At 41.2% G+C, this 22,252-nt stretch overlaps 5 protein-coding genes across 9 annotated transcripts; 2 read left to right on the forward strand and 3 right to left on the reverse strand.

Annotated features, from left to right (window-relative positions):
• Positions 1 to 450: 450 nt before the first annotated feature.
• On the reverse strand, positions 451 to 4,340 carry LOC135485063 (vesicle transport through interaction with t-SNAREs homolog 1B-like). Its single transcript, XM_064766793.1, has 7 exons — positions 3,783 to 4,340; positions 3,423 to 3,481; positions 3,101 to 3,211; positions 2,785 to 2,853; positions 2,350 to 2,523; positions 2,063 to 2,124; positions 451 to 1,659 (listed from the first exon to the last, which is right to left on the reverse strand). The coding sequence occupies exons 1-7, from the start codon at positions 3,880 to 3,882 to the stop codon at positions 1,569 to 1,571; spliced, it is 666 nt and encodes a 221-aa protein (XP_064622863.1). The 5' UTR covers positions 3,883 to 4,340; the 3' UTR covers positions 451 to 1,568.
• A 2,871-nt stretch (positions 4,341 to 7,211) lies between these two features.
• LOC135484179 (protein-L-isoaspartate(D-aspartate) O-methyltransferase-like) lies at positions 7,212 to 13,783 on the forward strand. 5 transcript variants are annotated; one of them, XM_064765383.1, is made up of 7 exons: positions 7,212 to 7,286; positions 7,816 to 8,012; positions 8,319 to 8,455; positions 8,797 to 8,901; positions 9,224 to 9,436; positions 9,696 to 9,865; positions 11,729 to 13,783. In XM_064765383.1, the coding sequence occupies exons 2-7, from the start codon at positions 7,883 to 7,885 to the stop codon at positions 11,748 to 11,750; spliced, it is 777 nt and encodes a 258-aa protein (XP_064621453.1). In that variant the 5' UTR covers positions 7,212 to 7,286; positions 7,816 to 7,882; the 3' UTR covers positions 11,751 to 13,783. The 5 variants fall into 5 exon arrangements, with proteins under 5 accessions (XP_064621453.1, XP_064621452.1, XP_064621454.1 ...); XM_064765382.1 differs by having other exon boundaries at positions 7,220 to 7,379; XM_064765384.1 differs by having other exon boundaries at positions 7,227 to 7,244.
• A 240-nt stretch (positions 13,784 to 14,023) lies between these two features.
• Positions 14,024 to 16,213, reverse strand: LOC135484846 (testis-specific serine/threonine-protein kinase 1-like). Its single transcript, XM_064766538.1, has 4 exons — positions 15,905 to 16,213; positions 15,317 to 15,465; positions 14,850 to 15,057; positions 14,024 to 14,286 (listed from the first exon to the last, which is right to left on the reverse strand). The coding sequence occupies exons 1-4, from the start codon at positions 16,211 to 16,213 to the stop codon at positions 14,056 to 14,058; spliced, it is 897 nt and encodes a 298-aa protein (XP_064622608.1). The 3' UTR covers positions 14,024 to 14,055.
• Positions 16,214 to 16,584: 371 nt separating this feature from the next.
• Positions 16,585 to 17,919, forward strand: LOC135484847 (testis-specific serine/threonine-protein kinase 6-like). The gene has a single exon (XM_064766539.1). It carries the CDS (start codon positions 16,585 to 16,587, stop codon positions 17,917 to 17,919), a length of 1,335 nt encoding a protein of 444 aa, XP_064622609.1.
• A 669-nt stretch (positions 17,920 to 18,588) lies between these two features.
• LOC135484181 (uncharacterized) lies at positions 18,589 to 21,255 on the reverse strand. Its single transcript, XM_064765385.1, has 4 exons — positions 21,084 to 21,255; positions 20,135 to 20,286; positions 19,679 to 19,884; positions 18,589 to 19,404 (listed from the first exon to the last, which is right to left on the reverse strand). The coding sequence occupies exons 1-4, from the start codon at positions 21,178 to 21,180 to the stop codon at positions 19,326 to 19,328; spliced, it is 534 nt and encodes a 177-aa protein (XP_064621455.1). The 5' UTR covers positions 21,181 to 21,255; the 3' UTR covers positions 18,589 to 19,325.
• Positions 21,256 to 22,252: the final 997 nt, after the last annotated feature.

The following is a 22,252-nucleotide window of genomic DNA, read 5'->3' on the forward strand; positions in this document are numbered from 1 at the left end:
CCACGTGGGGGCAGCACCAGCTAGTGTGCTTTTGTGCTGTTACCTATTGTGCTTCACTGAAGACAGCATTCTTTCTTTTGTGGTTGTTCCTTCTGACATTTTGAACGTCTGAAGTACAATGAACAACAGAGAAATAGAATTGACAGCTCAGAAAAAAACTCGATGCATGCAGCAGCACGGTCTGACAGCATTCATTTGGCAGGGAGCACTATCACGATCGTGGTCAATGTCTTCATAACACTGTTCACATTGGGATCATATTAAAGACATTCAACTGATACCAGTTGTCAGATAATGGGCATCAGTTCCTCATCAGTATGTTAAGGACAACATTGTAAGAGCTTTTTTATGGTCTGGTTCTTGGCCAGGGTAGCAAAGATACCAGTAAATTCAAATCCAGTGAAGAGATTGAACTTCATGGCGAGCACAAAATGAGTCTGAACAAAAAGATGAAGCATGAATTGTATTCCTATTTTGTCTATTGTATCAAGTAATGAAGTAAAGATCAATCTTTAATCCATACTTGATTGTATTGATGTGAATAGCATGTAAAAAATATACAACAGACTGCTTTCAGCCATTACCTGAACATGACAACAATGCGTATTTCATCAAATATACCGTCAAGATTTAAGTTTACATATAAATACTGGGAGAAACATATTATCAGTTTCCAGTACAAGAAGACAATAGTCATGTATTTTCTTTATGTATTCATTAAAAAATAAATACAAAAAATCTTCGGACTGTTACTACACACTTCATAGGCATTTTCCTATCATTTCCCACCCCTACTGCTTAAATCATCTATTTCAACCATAGAACTGAAATATCTAGAGAAAAGCACCAATGACATCATAAATTACATAAGTTACATAAATTGTTCAGCAATTTAATTCTGAATGCAACATAAAATGGAAATTTGAACAAGTCTCTTTGCTTGTTCCAGGGTAAGATCACTTTAACAACATAATACAATGGAAGAACAAAACTCATCAAATCTACAGAATAAACATGTATCTAGTTGGTCCCAGCAACAAATTAATCCAAGGCAAATGAAGTATCCTACATGATGTGGAATTTTACAACAAATCTGTAAACTCATTGCTATTTACAACCAAAAACTCATTACTTCATCCAATTTTGTTGAAACACCTTGAAACCAATCATTCACTTTGGTTCACATCATTTGATTCCATACAAACTAATCACAGGTATTTTAAAATCACAAATGATTCATTATCATGCATATACAGGCAGGGTTGCATGGGGTGTGCCCCCATTTTTGTTGTAGTTATTTGACAATTATCATGGACTTTTGGAAATTGATGTAAAAAAGAAAGGCACCCCTCTTTTTTGAACTCCTGAATCCGCCCCGACATGTACATGTATCTCATGTTGATGAAGTGTGCACAAAAAGCACTTTGTGCCATTTCAAGCCATTTGAATTTAGCACATTTACAGTGCCAGCAATCATACAGCACTCATTGTCTTCCACAAAAATAACCTAATCAGCTGAATTCTTGATAAATGACAATGCATAGTTCAATTGAAATGGTCTCATTTCCTCAACTGAAGAATTTCCAGTACACAACACCGCCAAGGATGATAAACTCTAGGATGATAATCACGGCCAGGACTAATTTATTGGTCATCATTCTGAAAAAAAAAGGGTTAAAACAGTTAGTACTCATCTAACATAAGCCTACATTCTAAAACCTACACACAGCACATAGAGCATGTTCAGTCATAGACCCTGTGTCGAGTGCCAACACTATGGCCTTCCTAGAAGTACCAATACCTATCCTTCTTCTTCAAGTAGTGCCATCTTTCCCTGTAATTTGGTGTGTGGCACCATACTGGCCTAGCACAGCCGACTATGACTAATCCTCGTGGTTTTGTCACAACTTAGACTTCTACTAAATCTGCTGGTTGACAGATAAGGGTACTGGAAATGAACAATTCAAGGCCTCAACTAGGGGTTCACTTATACTTGAGATTGACCTATATTTGATTGTGGTATAAGTTGTCATAACTTAGAATTTTTGCTCAAATCGCTTACTTTCTTGCCATAGAGCGAAGGATTTTTCTACTTCTTACAAGCCCTGAATCTGTCTCGTGAAGCTGAAAATGGAAGATATGAATTACAATTGGTGTTGATAACATTCAATGTGCAAGGGGAAAGGGGATTTCACTTTCCTTTGAATGGTCTCTAAACTTAACCAATAGGCATAGAGGTTTTCAACCAATCTTGTTAGTTTTCTCAGGAGTCCAGTGATCAATTTTGGAACTCTATCTCTGGGACTGGGCATTAACTGATATTAGTTCAGGCTTAATCCTTACACCTACCCTATCCCTAGTTCTCTCTAATGATTCCCTCTGGTTTCCTAACTCATCAATCACATCTACAGCTATTTGATCCGTCTCTGCTGCTATCTGTTGGGCTCTCCCTACACTAGCTGTGGATCTCTTCAATGACTCAGTTCCTTGCATTAATTTAGCTCTCTGTGATGTTTCCATGGCCTAGAGAACAAAATTAACCAGAAGAAAGAATTAGCAGTGAAGCATAATCATCAATCTACACCATTTTGAACCATTTACCACATTTATACTACATTTATACCTGGCTTGCTTTAACCTTGATATAATTCTTACAATTTGCCTTAATTCGATGATGCCTCTAATTTCACATGATAGACCTGATAGGCCTGTTGACACTATGATAAGTCTCATAATTTTGCTGAAAGAACATTAACAAGAGATCAACAGATTATAAACACTTACATCAAACTCAGAACCTCCACCAAACAAGTTATCACGATCTGATCCACCAAATCCACCTGAACCCCGTCTCTGAAACAGTGAAGTGAACCCCAAACTTAGTCAAACAACAAATAAAACAACAGTTAGAAAGAGGCTACTTCCCTTGAGTGCTCTTGGACCATTCTTAATTTAATACAGATTTCAATGATATTATTTTGTAAAGTGGTTTTTTAAATGATTTATAGATAACTTTTCCTTTTCAAAAGTTTTGTTTCAAAACATATTGCCCAACAAACTGGGCAACTAAGTTTCAGCAGTGGACTGGTTTCACACTCACCATCTCCCTTGAAAACCTATCAAGATCTTTCTTGCAATCTCTAACGGTAGTCATCATGTCCATTCGATATCGAGGAGGTGCCCGTTTGGCCTCGCTTTCCATTTCTTGAACCTTAAGATCAAAAGTAATGAAAATAACAGATTGATTGATTGATTGATTGATTGATGGTGAAGTCCTACAATTACCAGTTAATGCAGAGGGCGGCAAAATCATGCTGTGTGACGTGTGTCAAACAAAATGCTTCAGTTCTTTTACTTTCTAAACTTTTTTCATTCCCAAAACTCCCTCAACAGTCTAATTCTTATCAAAAGTTTATACTCACAATCTGTCCAGCATCTTCCAGTTGGGTTTCTGCATCTCTTATGAGCCTCTTCCTCTCCTCTATTAAAAAAAAGAACAGACATGATTTATAATCTTAACAACCTTGTAGGCGTACAGGACATGGAGTTTAACGTTACAAGAATAATCCTGAGAAATGCCCTGTTCATTTGGTAACGTCAAAGGTCCTACCGTACCAGTATTACTGTTTCATTACAATGTTGTGTACAAACAATCATTGCTGAAAATTGACTGGAAATTATGTAATGATGTAAACGATGATATTAGCACTCCTGTGGTGGCATAACAAATATTGATGTAAACAAATCTATTGAACTGACTGGCAAATACAACGACGTCGTACCTCCTGACGATCTCGGAATTCTGTCTTTCACCGTCAGTCGTATCTTTTCATAAACAGTCCGAAAGTCATCATTTAGATTTTCAAACTTCTCAGAAGACATGATGACTCATTGGCACAAGCAACTAATTCGACAGGAAAAGTACAGCTTCCCTGAATCCTTGATTTTGATCAGCTTTACAGTTTTGATACACTACAGGTTGTGTACAAAATCAATTCAATGTACAGTACAGGTATGAGGTAGGGGGCCAGCTACCCAAAAATTTCCCTTTTTTCACCCACAGAAATGAGATTTGCAGAAAACATTTATTATCTAAATCACACCACTGGATATTTAGTACTTTAATGATGGATTCTATTACAGTCTAGTCGAAAATTAATGAACGCAACGTCGAGATATTTGATGATAATCACTCACACAACGTAGTGAGTGTAATGGTTACGTATGTATACAATACACTGTATGTAAAGTGTATACAACACATAGTCCGTACTGAACTGTGAAGCTGTGGTAAATACATGACTGTGATGGGTGAAAGTTGATTTATTCTTCAATTTTTGGTGGATTCTTAATCTACAGAGCCAGGCCATAACGGGGATATACCTTTTGATAATTAATTTAAGGAAATATTGTCTCACTGCCCAGTTCAGAACTTGTATTCTAATAGGCCCATATCAGTCCGCGAGTGACGATTTGGTATCAGGCTGTTTCGCTACATTGCCAGTTCGCTACAAGTCGTTTCGCTACATGTGGCGGTCGTTTCGCTACATGGGTGGAGTCGTTTCGCTACATGATGGGTATGGTCGTTTCGCTACATGGGTGGAGTCGTTTCGCTACATGGATGTAGTCATTATTTTTACTCTATTTTACCCTACTATAATTCCCGGTGGTGACTACAAATTTATTATAGCACAGTTTGCCGGTAAAAAAACTTATAAGGTTTGATGGCGCGCAAGGGGTTCTTGTCGTCCTGGCCTGGGTTAGGCCACATAAAAAAAAGAGTTCGTGATCGTCCCCGCCCGCCCCTACGAAAAACGCCCGGCCCATTTTTTGTTAAAATCCAAAAAGAGTTGGTATAATGTTCTCTGCTATAGGGTCAGAATTGCATGGTTGGAATCTCTATGAAATTTCCTTTCAAATGACACCAAACATGTCTGTTTAGGTTTATTGTACCCAGAGATATTTACTTGATTTGAGCGAAAGATTGCTCCTATAGCGCCACTAAGATCGTCAGTGTCATACACTGTGTATACTACAATGGTCGGGAGGACTGGTTCCCATGCCATCATATTTACAATATCTTGAAGTATTGAACTGTGAGAATTTTGAAAGAGATCAGTCCACCAACAGCTATACCCGTCGAACTTTGGGACATTTTTTTTTGGGACACCCGATATATATGCATTGAGCTGCCTCAAATTAATTGTTCCATTATTTGACCGTATATCTATATATACAGATGGATGATGAGATTTATACTTAAACTTTGCCGGTCGCCCTTCAAACAGCTTTTCTCTATTAACGCCTTCGTCAAGAGTGGGGAAGACACTAAACAGTTGCCCCTCGCGTTTGCATTGATGTTCGGCCGAAAGAAGCGCGATTATAAAGCAATCTTGCAAAGGTTGAAGGAGATTGTCGGAGAGGTTCGCGTCGATAACACCGTTATTGACTTTGAAAGTGCCATGTGGGGGGCTTTCCGCCGAGTATTTCCAAGCATCAACATCACAGGATGTCTGTTCCACTGGACCCAAGCAATTTGGCGGAAAGTCCAAGAACTCGGCTTGCAAACGGCCTACGCGAACGATAAAAGTGCACACGACTACATAAAGAAGTTATGGCCCTACCATTCCTTCCCGCCGACAGGATACGCGAGATTTTCGATGTAATGAAAACAAGGGCAACCTCGCAGCCTCTGTCGCAATTGGTGACGTACATCGAGAATACGTGGTTCGATAATCCGAACTGGAATGAAACTTCTTGGAGCGTGTACATGTCACCCATACGGACGAACAATGACGTCGAGGGGTGGCATAACGCGATAAACAGACGGGCCGGAGGACGCAGCGGACTCCCTTTCTACCAGTTGATCAACCTCTTGAATTCAGAAGCGCAAATTGCGCATCTTCAGGTACGGCTGGTTTCTGAGGGCAAGTTGCGCAGAATACAGCGAAAGAAGTACGTTGCGCTTCAAAGACGTATCTTTAAGGCAAGGGACGATTACAGCGACGGGGAGATAACGACAGAACAGTTGTTGAGAGTTTGTTCGCACTTGAATGGACCAGTAACCTCACTCGCGTTGGCTCGCTCAATTACGTACTTATTATTGATTGACAGGGGTCATTCAAACGCACTTCAACGCAGATTTGGAGGCCTTTTCAAGGCCTTCGCGTTGGCTCGCTCAATCGTCTGTATCCGTGTATACGTACTTTTTTTTGATTGACAGTGGTCATTCAAACGCACTTCAACGCAGATTTGGAGGCCTTTGCAAGGCCTTCGCGTTGGCTCGCTCAACCGTCTGTATCCGTGTATACGTACTTATTATTGATTGACAGGGGTCATTCAAACGCACTCCAACGCAGATTTGGAGGCCTTTGCAAGGCCTTCGCGTTGGCTCGCTCGTCTCCACCCATGTAGCGAAACGTCCTCCATGTAGCGAAACAATCGGTTGGTGTGTGAATAGCACCCGACTGTAACTGGCATGAAAAGGGGATACGCTGGTTATGAATGTCAGATCGTGGTTCCCTGACCTTTGCAAATTTCACTGGACGCGCGGCGACACCAAGGACCGCTGGCTGATCTATTGATATGTTCGTAGTAGGGTGTCAAAGTCGGAGAGAAGAAGAGCCACTCTTCTCTTGTAGGGGGTTCACTTGGAAGTGTTTGCATTTGTTAACCTATAAACACAAGATTTTAATCCTTCACTCTTGGGTTTGGCGCCGGGGAGAGAACTAATCTTACATAAGTCCCAGAACAATATCATATGTCTTTATGGCAATATTTATTACTGGGACCCAGTACAGTGCCGTTCTATCCAATATTCCTGGGGCGGTTGGAGAGGCTTCTTGTCTGAACAGTGCCATTCTGCCCCCTCTAAGGCATATGTTGGTAACTAATGATTTGACTGCGAAATGAAAGCAGGTTAAACACAAGGTGTTAATTCTTCAGTCTTGGGTTTGGTGGAGAAAACTAATCTTACATAAGTCCCAAAACAATATCACATGTCTTTATGGCAATATTCATTACTGGGACCCAGTACACTGATGTTATATCCAATATTCTTTGAGGCTGTTAGCAACGAGCGCCAAAGCCAGCCAAATGCTATTAACATGCTATTCCCGCAATTAATGCCGAGTTCAGACAAGGCCGGACACGAGCATTACAGTTTACAAGAAGCGACAACCACAACTAGCACTTTTCAATGGCCTTGACCTCAGGTTATTGTTGACAGATTTTCATCGATTTTGGTTTTTATCCCCAGAAAACTTCTTATTTTTCGTTATCTGAAGGTTGTCATGATTTCTCGACTATTGCATACAATCCTTTGGTTATCTGCGTTGCTTTTGTAGCACCTATTTCATCGACCAGGAGCTCCTATTGTGGTTGTTTTTCATCTTTTTATGATGATTTATTTTCACGAGAGCTGTTTTCTGTTTTTTAGCTGGAACTGTTGTTACACATCACGTCATCATGACATGCACTACAGCGTGCTTGGATTCGGTGTTCATACTGATTACTGTGATGCAAAGTCAGCCCTGTATGAATGTTTACAATACATAACATTGTTCCCAGATCAGCGTCAGTGGATGGACACAAACAAATCTGATCCACCATCCCACGTTAATCGTTATTATAACCTCGCCCAAAACTTCAGTCACTTGTAAGTTGTATGTTGTGTTATTTCCTTGACAACTGGGAAGACTTTAACTGCCTGGACGACAATGACATTGTCCTGTCATGCCTCTGGTCAACAGTTTGTTGGAGGAAGACTCACCTGTCACGGATAGAACACAACTTAACTTATTGTTTATCTTTCAGATCAAAAGGGAACCACATCAAGGAATCGAGCTGTTGTTGTTACCTGACATATGAAAGTTGGTCCCTGATGCTCGGAGCTGTTACTTCAAAGGCTGCCACCACTTTCGCCCTTGTCTACATCACATCACGCCTATTTGTCAGTATGGCATGGCGTTCAAGTGGCAGAAACAACAGAGATCTTGTGGAGAACCTAAAGAGTGAGTATTGTATTGATGAGCGGTATCAAATTGAAATTCATTTTGTGTCATCCTCAGTCAGAGACCTTGGAGATTCGAGATACGATCATGGACATTGTCACAACCACTAAAACAGCTTATCAGATTGCAAGCCTATTTTTCAGAAAACTTTTCTCAAGGTATGAATTGGGATGGGGAGAGTAAGAGATTTGAACTAAAAGGCACAAAATTAGTCACGTCCTGACATGATATTGCCAACAGCACAATTTCACACATTCAACACAATATAGCTGAAATCTTTATGAATAATTCTACTGACCTTTTAAGCAAATGGTATCATCAAAGATTCCCGTGTCTACCAAGCCATGCTTGAGGTCGACAGAGGTCATTTCGCCAAGTACAACCAATATGCTGATTCCCCACAGAGCATTGGATATGCCGTTACCATCAGCGCACCACACATGGTAAGAAATTGTATTTACTTTTACATCACCATAAGATACTTCAGGCACCAGAGTTATGGTTTTTCATCATCATTGGAAAGGGAGAGCAACAAAATACCTAACCCTGACATGTCTGATTCTGTGATTCCCCACAATCATCTCAAAGTAGTACAGTACAAACCTTTTTAGTGTGCTCTCCATGAAGGATGGAAGACCCAGTTAAACCCAAGGTCAAATGTCCTATAATACCATCAGAAGGTTATGCTGAGATGGCAGCACGTTATGTCTTCCTCTGTTTCTTCCCAAATTTCTTTATTACACTGTGTCATAAGAACATTTCATTTCTCTTTATATACATAAAGCACGCCCATGCTTTGGAGTTATTGAGTAATCAGCTGAAGGAGGGTAATGCAGCTCTTGACGTTGGATCAGGCAGTGGATACTTGACAGCTTGTATGGCTCACATGGTAAGCTTGTTCTTAAAGGGTGTGGGTCGACTATAAAAGGCAAATCAGAATCTTAAGATGGCAGTTAACTCAATCCATTCATGCACTCAAACTCTGAGCAGATACAGTGTTTTTCTCCTTCAAGAACATAGCAAAGGACCAATCAGGAAATAACTTCCTTTCTCATCTTCTGCCTGTTGGTGATTACTTGAGTACTCTGACAGCACTGCTCCTGTCACGTCGCCAGAGGATGACTGAATAAAACTATAATAAAACTGTTACAAACATTCCTGCAATATGCAAAGCAGAGCAAATTCACTATTGTCTATGTATATATTTGCAGGTCGGAAATACTGGCAAAGTCGTGGGCATTGATCATATTGATGAACTGGTGAATGAATCAATTTCAAATATCCGAAAAAATGAGAAGACTGCGGCTTTTCTTGAAAGTGGTACATTGAAGCTTGTGTCTGGTGATGGACGATTAGGCTATCCACAGGATGGTCCATACGATGCGATTCATGTTGGTGCTGCAGCAGCTCAGTTACCTAAGGCTGTAAGTTGTCATTCTAACTTATTGTACACATCGGCCCCAGCTTGAGCTTGGATTGTCCAGTACTTGCCGTCCGTAACATCTTGTTGACATTTCTGCAGCTGCATGTTCAAACTTCCTACATGGCAAGTTTCTTGGCCCAGTCCGCTGTCAAGGTATACTAGGAGTCTAGTTTGAGTCTCCTCATCTCCCTATCTGGCATAGATTGCAACATTATGGCATGCCAAAATTTGCTCTATCTTCTTTTCGTTTTACCTTACAGTTAGAGGAACAGTTGAAGCCAGGTGGCCGCCTAATCTGCCCTGTCGGGGAAGCCCGGGCAAGCCAAGTCCTTCTTCAAGTTGACAAACTGATGGATGGAAGTATTGTCAAGAAAAAGCTTATGGGAGTGATATACGTGCCTCTTACAAACAAGGAGGAACAGTGGCCAAGGTGGAGATAAGTTTATTTCTAGCTGAAAGATTAGGGGCCATTTAATCAAAAGTGTGCAAGAGAGAGAAGAATTGCAAAATTTGGGAGAAAATTTTCCACCATTACTAGACTAGTAAATGTTGGAGGAGTTAGACTGCATGTGTCCCTTGTTTCAATAATTATGAGATCAATGACTGTTGAACGCAATATTGATGTCTTTTGCCATTGGCATTCTGTGCTTCTAACATGGTTGTATGGCCCCTATTTGCTAATGCATGGCCATATCCCACCTTTCCTCCTGGATACTTAGTCACTTTTGTTGATTTACATGCTTTTGTCGGTTTTCGCCGAACTGTTCAATACCAAATGGAGTGCAGTCTGTTGTTTCTTTGGTTACCAGTGATATGTTGGTGGTGTTCTTAAGTTTACATCTACAACTATACATTCCAGAGTTTTCAGTAGACAGTTAATTGGAATAAAAATATTTTTTAAAGATTTATGTATTTGGTGGAAAAACTGAATAATGTAGTTGTGTATATACAGTAACAATATCTATTAAAATGTTGAGCATGTTACTATTATCTTTCTTTTTTGGATGATCCATTCTTTTTTCGTTGCAAATTATTCGTCTTTTGGAGAGTTAACAAGAAGCCCTTCCCCCAAATGCCACAACCCAAGAACTCAATCAAACAGTAGAACTGCTTTTGACCCTTTTTTATGTCTGCTCTTTCATCATTCAACCCTTCTTCCGAATGAGCTTTTGCAGTTCTAGTTGTTATCTTGATATAATCATTTGTCATATTGATTCAGAAACTGGTCTTGTTGCAGCCATAAACAAGAGAAGAGGGGTTCCAAAACCATTGGGGAATACATAAGGGAAAACTACGAACAATGTGCCTAGGTTGCTATCCTTTGGTGGGTGGGTGGGTAGGTGTTTGTTTAGTCTCTCTGCTTGTCTTCCCTAAAGATATGGCAGCCTAGCAAACTACTAATTTCTGCACTGACCATGGGTACCCAGGTATTGACCATGGGTACAAGAATATTGACCAGTACCCTGATACCTCCCAGTTTTATGATTATCTCAACCCTGCTTTACTGGGAATTGAACCCTCTGACAGAAAACTGACCTGTGTGTATTTATAGACCTATCCTCTGCCCAACTCTTCTGAACTCAACATCTCTGCTGCAATTAAAAAGTTTATCGCATCAAACATTCTAATGTAGCCAAAATAACTGGTATTTGCAGAGACACTTGCAGCATATGAAGTGGTGGAATGTTAAAAAGGTCAGTACTCCAAATTCTACATGGCGTGCAAAAATGTCACTTGTTGATGCTTAGCTTTTACAAAACTACTTGTCTTTTCTTAAGTGCTTGGATGTTAAAACGTTCCTCACCCCCTCTCATTATAATAGGCCTTTAGAATGATTCAATCTTCCTTTTCAAGTTCTTTTTCAAGCTCTCCGTACATTGTGTTCGAGGTTTTGTTTATTGCATTATTGACAATAGATCATATTGCTCTGTTTTATGCATACATGTACTTTCATTGTTACAAAACAAATAATGTTTCAATCCATGTTTTTGACTGTCAATCTGACCAGTGTTTAATTGTTTGAAGTCATTTTTCTCTTCGCAAAAAGTGATGTAAAAAACTTGACTATGTTTTGTCAAAGGTTTGAGCCTGGTATAGCTGTCGAGATTTGGGACTTCAACAACAAGGATGGTTGAACTATCCTGCAGGTGGGGTAATCTTGTAAACCAAGTGTAAACAGATGAAAACAACATTCCAGTGACTGCAGAATCATTGGAGTACATGTTGCTGGGCCCATTGAAAACAATCTGATCATGTGTGTCTCTATTTTATTCATTATGCCATCTATTTGCAGCCAAAATCGAGAAGACCTATAGCTTGTTTCGTGTGATGCAAGGTGTATTATTTCAAGAAGTGCTCAGTCCTGCATTTATAATACTAGTTGAGGAGCTTAAGCCATAAGAGCCAGGTCAAGAGGTGGAAGTTCCATCAGGAGGAGAATCCTTGAAAGATTTGACATGGATCGTGGGGATGGGGAGAGAGCGATCAGGAAATGAATAGTGTCGTACAATTTGAGGAAACTTCTTCCATTTTTGGAAGGTAATATGTGATGGGGTGGACATTCTACCAGTAACTGTTATTTCTTTATGCTAACCAGACTGTTAGCTGGAGTTCTTCTGTCATGATTTTCCCAAAGAGCATGATTACTTAGCTTTGATGTGATAAGAAATGCACATATTTCAATTGGAACTGTCATTTATAGCAGCTTTTGTGAAAAGAGTTATTTCATCACCGAATCATCCAGCTGACCTCATGACTTCTACACCGACTTATATGGTGACTGTTTCTTCCAAAAGATGATTTTGGAGAGTAGCATACTTTGTCCCTTGAGGAATAATAGGGGTGGGATACATGATATTGAGATAAGATTGAGCTGACTTTACTTTTTCGAAGTTTTTGTATTGAGGGATGAAAAATCAAATGTCACTTACATGTACTTATACAACCTTTTGTTTTTCAAGGGACCAATTAGGGTGAAAACATGTTGAAACTGTTCAATAAATTCATTTCTCTGGTAATGTTACCCTATTAGTAGCGGAGTGGCCCGGTTTTACGGTACATGAGACAGGACTAAGTAGTTAGTGGTGGGTTAGTTTATCAAGCGTCTCAAGAAAAATTGTTCATTTTCTGCCTTTCCCTTATAAGCTTGAGTTGGTTGGTTGGTTTCTTTTTTTCTGTGGTATACCCTGCCTTGCTTTCAGATGTAAATATTTGGAAGTCTATATCTTGACAAACCTAAAACACTAATCAACCAATTCCTCTGTCATCATACAACTCGTAGCCTATTGCAGTACAAAATGTTAATGATATTGAATAAGCTAGCGTTAGAAAGAACTTGGAACACTTTTATTTAATTTGTCTATTTAAAATCGCTTATGTTTATACAATTTGAATAAGTAGTGCTTGATGGAATGAAACCATTTACTGTCATTCTTTTTCTATTTTTTTATAAAATAAGTACATGTTAATGGTGTATGTTTCTTGGAATTGTAAATGTGTACTCTATTGGTCAATTTTGAAAGAGTAGATGACTTTTTTCTCTATATTTTGTGCTGTTATCATCCTGTTCTGTGATTCAATGAAGTCCACGTCCATTTCTGTTACATGTTGTGACATGAACATTGTAAGCATTCATAGTCATACAGTTAGCTACTGACAAGAATGGATAGAGACTAGTCTTTGATAATTCTTGTACCAAGTGTACTGCAAGTAGTATGTTTTGTGGTGCATCTTTAATTCAGACTGTAATGCACAAGTTCTGTATTCAGCCCACTCTTGAGTAGGCCTTTACTTGACACATGGATATTTTATCAAAACAACATGTGACCCCAACTGTTTCAGATATGAGTGCGGCTTTATAAGATTCTGTCATTAAGAACTATGAGTTTGTTCTCGGTAATCATGCTGCTACTTCCAGTAGTATGTTACTACTTCTGGTAGCATTGCTGCTTCTTCTGGTAGCCATGCTACAACACTGTGTATTGCCGTATAGCACCCCCTTGGCATTGTTTGGTAATGGTATGTTGTGTGCTGGTAAAACCAAGTGACTTCTTATGTTATTTTTATCCCACTTTATTATTCTTGTGGCCATAAATGTTCACGAAAACATTCTTTTAAATTTTTTCCATTCATTTCCATGATTGGGTGCATTTTCTTATGATAAAACCATCATTAAGTTAAACATTTTTGCATCCCTTAGTTTTTGACTGTACTCCCTCTTGCAAAAACAAAAGGGTTTATAGTACACTGTACTGTATAGATGGATTGTTTATTCAAGTTGTTTGTAACAGTTATCCCCTGTACAATGCCTATTTTGTTCCTATTAAATTCGAAGAGCTTGTTACTGAAATGGGCTTTCGACTTGTTTCATTTTCCTATGCAGCTGAACATGTATCTGGAACCACCTACCATCTTGCTGTCAAACATAAAATGGGAAGTTGTTAGAACCAAGTTATCCAGGACTAAGTGTCATGAATCTGAAAGAATAAGTCAAGAAAATAAATAAAAGCATGCGGAAAATTTATGTTATTCATTGGCAGTTGTGGCATTTGCTTCGGGGAGGAGTCCAAGTTCGGGGGTTCGGGCTTTTGCTTATGACCTGAACAAGAAAGCGGGAGTAGTTCATATTTGGTCCTGTGGAGTTTTGGTCATTTTGATAATGTCCGTCCTCATCCAAATGTTGGATTTTATCTCCTCCAGTGTCGCCCTTTTCCGAACTTTGAACTCCAATATGGATCGTACCAGTTGTTTACAAGCATCTGATGTCATTTTTGATTTGAACAGCACTTTCTTTTCTTGTGCGATAAGCAACTTTGTTAAGTTGTCGTCATTGTAAGGCATCAGACCAGTGATCTGTAACGATGAAGTCAAGTCCGTGATTAGATTGATATATAATGCATTATTACAAGGGTTTTAGATTCTTATTGGAACTTTTACCACTACCCCCCCCCCCCTTGAAATGATGATCCCTCTCTAGAAGGCCCCTGGAGTTCCTTTAAATGGCCTATTACACTCTTAGGAGTTTAATTTCAGACAGCCTAGTCAGTTTCTCCAAATTCTACCGATGACAATCACAATATATTAATCTTGATGTTGCTCTACAACAACCATCTCCCATCAGCACCCTCTAGTTTGCTAGTCTCCAATAGTTTCCCTCTCAATACTGTTTGATCGTCTTTGAAATGGTTTCCCATGGCCACCTTAAGGCAAGCCTCTCATTGGAAAGCTCTCCACAACAACCATCTCCCAAGACCAGATTCTAACTCAAAAGTCTTCACAACCAGGCTTTTCACAACCACCTCTTAAGATCAGTCCCAGGGACCAATCTCTTGGCTGTATCACTGGAGCCTCTTAAATATGCCTTCCACAACCACCTCAAGTCACAGTACAGCTACGCATCAGATTGGGCAACCTACCATGATGTAGAGAATGACTCCCAGACTCCATATATCCACCGGTGGACCACTATACGGTTTGCCCTTGAGCACCTCCGGGGCTGTATATGCCGAGCTACCACAATACGTTTGGCTGTGATCCGTTAGTGAGATTGTCCGGGCGAAGCCGAAATCTGATAGCTTGACGTCACCCTTCCCGTCCAAAAGAACGTTTTCGCATTTCAAATCTCTGAAAAAATGACTGGTTTGTTGAGCAGGGATGCCGTACATTGTTCCCAAGTGTCCTTGCCCCCCCCCCCCCCCCGCCTTGTCCAATCACAACCAGAAGAAAAAGACCAATTTTCCTTGCCTGCCTTTATTGTACATGTACATCGAAGTTGTGCAGGGGTCCATGCCAATCCCAGCGGGAACGACAGCACGCGTTCTGTCGTACTTCGCATGTATCCTCGGCCTCGGAGACAATATTATTATCATGGCTGATATCTTACCTGTGTATTATATTAAGCGAATGACAATAAGAAACAGCGTCCACAACTTGTCGGAATATTATCTTTGTCCTCTCTTCGGGCAGAGCTCTGAACAGTTTGATGTAGTCGAGTAGATCTCCATGACCTGCCAGTTCCGTTACAACGTAAACCTTGAAGTTAGAAGTGATCGAAATCATAACTCCTGTCTCCAAATGATTGAGTCCTACTGTCCGAACAGAAAGCGACTTCTCACACAGTCAACTAAGGACAGTGTTGGTGTGGTGCGCTAAGTTTAGTCCGGACACCTCCCAGTACGAGTACCAATTTTGAATTTCGATCATTGACTGCTATTATCGAGAATCACAGACATGGGTGAATTGTTGTATAGTAATTGTAAAACCTTTCTTATGAGTAGCACTGTAATGTGTAATTCTTGGAATTGGGTGTGCGGGATTCTTGGAATTGGGTTCGCGACAGAGGCCTTCCGACACACCTTTGTATGTGGTACTGGCATTCGCTGTCCTTGATTGTGACTATGGAAAGATGTAGAATGGTCGTCTGCATTTGTCTTCTGGGGTGGGGGGTATTGGATGACAAGTATTAACGTACCTTATTTTCAGTCCTCAAAATGTCGAATAACTTGATTATTCGGGGGTGATCAAGTTTTCGCAAGATATCTAACTCCCGGGGTAAGAATTTACTTTTCAAATTACGTGGAGCATTTTTCAACGCAACAATTTTGACGGCCACCTTCTTTCCAAGGCGTTGGCTCTCCGCTACTTTCACTTTTGCGTATGAACCTTCACCCAGTGTTCGACCAAGATTGATGTAACCCTTTCTCGCCAGTTCATCCACGTCTTCATTTTTCTGTCTGAATCTTTGCTGAATGATGCGGGGATTGATGTCAACTTTGGCCATCATGAAGAGCCTTTCCTGTCAATTGGCGGGGAATTGGGCCCCAAGGGTCTCTAGGCCAAAGCCTTGGAAGACTTCGAACGGATTTATGAGGGAAATTTCTTGTAGATGGGGAAATTGTGGAATGGTCGCTATGGCAGGAACCGCCATGGCAACGACGGGCAGATTGACTTCAAACGTTATGACGTCATAATCGCCACTATGGATATGACGTCACCTCCCGCCACATTCTCGATGTGACGTCGCGACTGTTGTTACGTCGGACGACGTCATCTGTTGAAAACATTCGTCGTTGGGCATGTTGGATGTGCTTGACTTCATGAAACTTTATTTGTCCTCTACATTTTTCTGAAAACAACGGCAAGAACATTGATATGACTGAGGAAAGACCACGAAAACGTCGTGCCGTTGCGACACATAGCAATGGAAATCATGTCCCAGATAGTTTACTGCAAGGTGTCCACGGTATTTCCATGAGACCAGCGACAGCACTGTCACATCATCAACAGCAAAGGCAGAGACAGTCAGAATATCAAAGAGAACTTGATGTCGTAAGGTTCGAAGTGGAACCAGTTAAGGTAAAGACACCTTCTAACACACACGCTGTGAAATATGTCCCAACGATGCGAGGAATGTTAGGACAGAAAGGATATTTACTGCGAGAAAAACTCGGAAAGGGTTCGTACTCGCAGGTTCGCATGGCCGTCAATGTCCCCCGATTACAGACTGTTGCCATAAAAATAGTCGATAAAACACTAGCTCCGCAAGATTTCAGGGAGAGATTCCTTCCTCGAGAACTCGAAATATGGCCCCGTCTTCGTCACCCTCACATTGTGAGAATGTTCCACCATTTTGAAGACACACGTCGCATTTATGCTGTCCTCGAATACGCGCCTGGTGGTGACGCCCTGCGCTTCATTCAGAAGAGGGGGGCTCTGTCGACTGATCATGCAAAGATATGGATGCTCCAACTTGGTGATGCGGTGCGTTACCTCCATCAACAAGATGTGGCTCACAGAGACCTCAAGTTAGAGAACCTCATCTTAGATGCAGCCAGCAACATTAAACTGTGTGACTTTGGCTTCGCGAGGGAGTGTGGGTCGGACCTGAGCAGTACGTACTGTGGTTCTAAATCGTACGCAGCCCCAGAGATTCTAAACGGCACGCAGTATGACCCGAAAAAAGCTGACATCTGGGCTCTTGGTGTCATTCTCTTTATATTCGTGACGGGGAAGATGCCATTCGATGAACGAAAAGGAAACACGGGGCTTCTCGAGGACCACAAATCTTTAAAATTCTTCTGGCCAACCAAGGTGTCAGATCAGTGCAAGGAGGTGATTTTAAGTTCTTTGAAATTTGAATATAGCAGCCGGTTGGATATCGTGGCGTTTTTAAGCCAGGTTTGGTTCCAGACCCTCTCAGGTGCGCCATATTCCTGTCCGAGACAAGTTCTTGATGTACCCGTAGCGCAAACGACGTCCGACCAAACAACTCATGTGTCTTCGCACAACCACCAGCGACATCATTCAGCAACGAGTGCCCCAGCAGCAGACATGTCGGCTAGACATGGATCAGAGTACAGGACGCACACTTCGTCACATCCACATCGACAGCATGCAGCTGCGACGGGGCACGCGACATCCCCATCTCATCAACGACATTCGCACCACCAGACGCTAGTCACAATGAGCCCGGACGGACAAAGGTAGCTTTGCAATGATGGAAAGACAGTGTCCACCTGCTGACTCTGGTTTGCTTACACGTCAACCTCGGTAACAATATGTATGAAGTCTTGCCCCAAACCTTTGCATGTGCTTCTCAGTTTGCAATGACCTCTCTGTCGGGACTACATTTCCAGCTCAAAAGGTCTTCTTGTTTTAGATGAAGGAAAGACTTCGTACATTTTATTTACGAGTAATTTTTAGGAGGACCCGTATGCGTCGCCGCCGTAAACGGAACGGTGCTAAGACTTGAGTCCTTTTGGGCGGTCGTTTGTGACAATTTTCAAACATGGTTTACTCTAGTCTCTGTCCAAACGGATAGTTTCTGGCGTCAAACGCAAACTTTGGCACAGAAAAGTCGTACTTTTTAGTTAAGTTTGTCATTAGTTGTACATTATTAATGATGGATCATGATGATCGGTGCTCTATACCTGATGTAATATGATGGCTCTGGACCTGAATGTCAGTTATTCGTGAAGTCCATTCACATCTGCAGCAATACCAACATGTAACTTATTAAATAAAAGTAAGATAAAGAATCAAAAAAGTTTCATCATGTCCATTGAGGAAGTAAAATGCACCTTACATAAGCAGAAAATCGTGTCCAAGTGTGTCAAACGGGAACAGTCAAGTGAAAAACCAAGAAAACGTATCAAATTGGTTGTTTCTTTGTCTTTATTTTAGAAGATCAGTAAAAATACAAAATGCTAACTAGCGTTGATATACAAATGTTTGTAGTCGTTTGCTTTCCCCCTCATATGGCGAGTAGCCATCCGTCGTTAAGGGTCAGTTTCAGGGACCCAGGTCAAGCACACCCAAAACCAAATACACGTTCGCCTGTGCCTGGATAGGGATGGTAAAATCAACAATGGTTTCAACCAAGCCAGTGATTTATGAAAAACGCAGAACGTAACATATAACGCATACGTAAACTCGTTCGCCCTCTGAACGTCTACGTTCCTATCCAGTGGCAAATTGATTTTGATAATTGCCCATTTACCTCAAACAAGACTCATACGATTTGAAGATAAACTTTTCGAGGCTGTGCCGAATCAAATGACACTGCCCCAGCGTTAGCATAATATCGTGTCTTTTTTCCGCCGCAGACTGAAGACTGTTTCGACTGCTCGAGAACTATCCCTCGTGTACTGCCAATGCGAAGACAGGTTTACCCATCCTTGCCGATTCTGTCACCAAATGAATGAAATGTACAGCCAGTGAAATAGCGTTTGGTCAGTCCCTGACGGCAGCTGTCCGAAAAGAAACTTTCAGACACTGAGCAATGAGGCGAAACTGACACAGTGCATCTCAGTCAATAATTTATCAATGAAAACCATGTGTTAAATGTACAATGTACAATGTGTTTTTATTGTCAATGATTGCCTTGGTCAGCCTTAACCGCTTTCGCGCATATAACGCAAGTACGAGGTGAAGACAGTCCATCCACATTTGCGCATTACAGCCGAAGAATCTCTGAAATTAGATGACAAAAATATTGTCACAACCAGTGATGTAAAGCGGGACAGGTTCGTATTCGTTTTCATTGCTCTGCACTCAGTAAACAGACAATGATATGGGCATATCAAAATCATAAGATAACTTATCAAAACTTTTCGTTTTGTCCTTCTATCTACCCTGAATGGAACCGCCGTCGCGACTTTCTTGATGAAGGACAACCTGCAAAGATCTATTACACAATCTCACATTGGGACATGTGACGAATCCTGACCAAGTATACAGTACTTACCCAAGTTCAGAATTCTGACTTGAGACTAGAACTCCAGTGTTGGCCTCAAAGATGTCACATACGCTTGGCTGGACATTGATGGCGCAGTGACTGGACTTCTCCTTGATCATGTCCTTGAGATCGTCGCAGTTATGCTCAGTCTTCTTGTATTCTAGGATCAGTGCTTCTTGGAGACAGGGTCTGGTCGCGTTAAGCCAAAGTTTTCCCTGAAGAGAGGAGAAAAAACGTTATGAATCAGAGAAAGCCCTCAAAAGACACGACCGGGAACATCCTCAGATCCATGCGAAGATGGACTGGAGATGTAGTAAAGATCGTCATGGATCTCACGCGCTTGAAAGACCGCTGCGTAATCAGACGGATTTACTTGTGATGGGGCCTATCATCATGACAACAGATTTATGGGATATTTGGTGCGCATTTCTCGAGGTGCGATTGCAGTTGTACTGGTTCCTTTACCTGGTGGTTGAATTGTCCTCTCTTTTGCTCCATGGTAACGCACATTGGTTTGGCAGCCTTCAGGAGGATGTCGCACTGGTGTCGCTGTGCCATGCAGTCGTACATGTCGCAGGAACCCGCGCGGGCCAACGCGACGCACTGCTCATCAATCTCTGAAAAAGTTCGCGTGAGAATCAGGTTGGTGCTGACATAAACGATGAGGACAAAATCTAGTGTGAGAGCTATATTGACATGGTGTGACTTTAGCCAACAAGTCAAATTGGAATAGCAGTCTCCAGACACTCCCCGTCGCTTCATTAGCGCACTTGCCCGTCTTCTAGAGAGTCGGTCACCTTAATCGGTTTTCCAACAAGCACTGTGATTGATCTAATTAAAACATTATGTCAATATACCGAGGTCTGCAGACGAGATGGGCGGGGCATTTTTGTCACGTGGCATGAGATTTTCATATTTTGTTAGGTCTTTCGATCAGATTTTAGTGGGAAACAAATACCAGTAAGAAGAACAGCTGCTAGTGTAACAGTTTTAAATGTCTTAGGATAGAGTGTCCTGGGACAGGACTTCTACTACTTAATGCGCTTTTACTCGCCCAGGTTGTGAAGGTCGTACACAACTGTTTCTTGGAATGTGCTTCATCTGGCCAGGGCTACACTCCAGCCGCGGCCCATTCGGCATCCCAAACATACAAATATTGTCTTATGGGAACTGCGTCCGGAATGTAGCCTGGGACAAGGGATGGGTGCACATTTTTAAAAGACAGGTTTAGAGAACTATACGTGGTTGAAGACACCTGAAAGGCACAACCTAAGACATCTGTTCCGTCTCAGGACGAAATATTGTCCTTTTCGGCAGTTTTACTAACCCTGGGCATTTGAGCTCAATGTGGATTAATTGGGTCAGATTGGCTGAAATATAATGGAATGAAATCGGGAATATAACCTTCTCTTACCTGCAGCAGCTGGTACCTTCTCTCGGGGTGCCATGAACCAAGCATTGCAGGTTGCAATCGCAAGGCAAAGGCCAACAAGGAACAAAAACAGCTTCATTTTCTGTTGTTTGAGTTGCGGAGCAGACGACACGATTTGATATTCTTCCTCCGAGGGTAGTCCAAGTAATAACCCGCACTTGGTGCCCCGATTGTTTAAATAGTCAAGGCGTCCGGGTCAACCGTTAGACTCTGACCTTAGTTGATCAGTGATGAAATTACAGTTCCGGACACATGACGAAACAAAAGTATAGACCTACTCAGAACTGCTGGCGGTGTGACGTTTGGCTTAATCAGCTGTTTAACGGGGACCATGTCAGAAGTCGTTCTAAACTATGAACGGTACTGCAATAGATACCGAGATTGGATAGCGAATAAAATTACTTTTACAAAAAAGAACCCCTCTGCTGTTCAGAGTGTAATCCACCCATAATATGTGATGTTCACATGCCCACAGTGCAATTGTCTATATTCAGTGAAATCCGACTGTGTTTTCTTCTTTATATAGCAATGATATCTGCCTTGTTTTTTATGCCGGTTATCATAGCTCGATTCCCTGAAGTGCTGGTTTACAAGCACATAATGACCATCCAATGTAATGTACACATACCCATTGTGCAATTGGCCTGCCACACATTTGTTGGAGAATCCTGTGGAGAATCTAATACCATTTTTGATAAAAATGTGTGGACATCATTGATGTCGATAAATTGATATCAATATGGGCAGCATAAGCTTTGAGGTGGGCCCCTGATATTAACCGTTTTCTGTGTCAACCAGAAACAAAACGTGATTAACAAAAGACTTAGTGCTATTGTACTCGGATTAATATTGGAATTCTTCATTGACAGAGTGAATTGATAATATTGATAACCAGGTTTGCATATTCATATAAATTTTTTAGGTACCCCTCCCACAGTGCCTTCAACAACATGATAAGAGAGATAACACCAAGTGGATTTCACCATTGCCATTGTTAAAAGAAGATAAGGACAAATATTGCTTTTGGAAGAAGAGATTAGATTGTTCCTGAACTTGTTTGCCATTCAGGGAAATGGAGGTTTTGCCCAATGCCCACGTCACAATCAGTGAAAACTCAAATCCTTGCACTGAAGACATAATCTGGCAGAGAA

The sequence above is a fragment of the Lineus longissimus genome, chromosome 3 (assembly GCF_910592395.1).
Source record: "Lineus longissimus chromosome 3, tnLinLong1.2, whole genome shotgun sequence".
Taxonomy (NCBI): Eukaryota; Metazoa; Nemertea; class Pilidiophora; order Heteronemertea; family Lineidae; genus Lineus; species Lineus longissimus.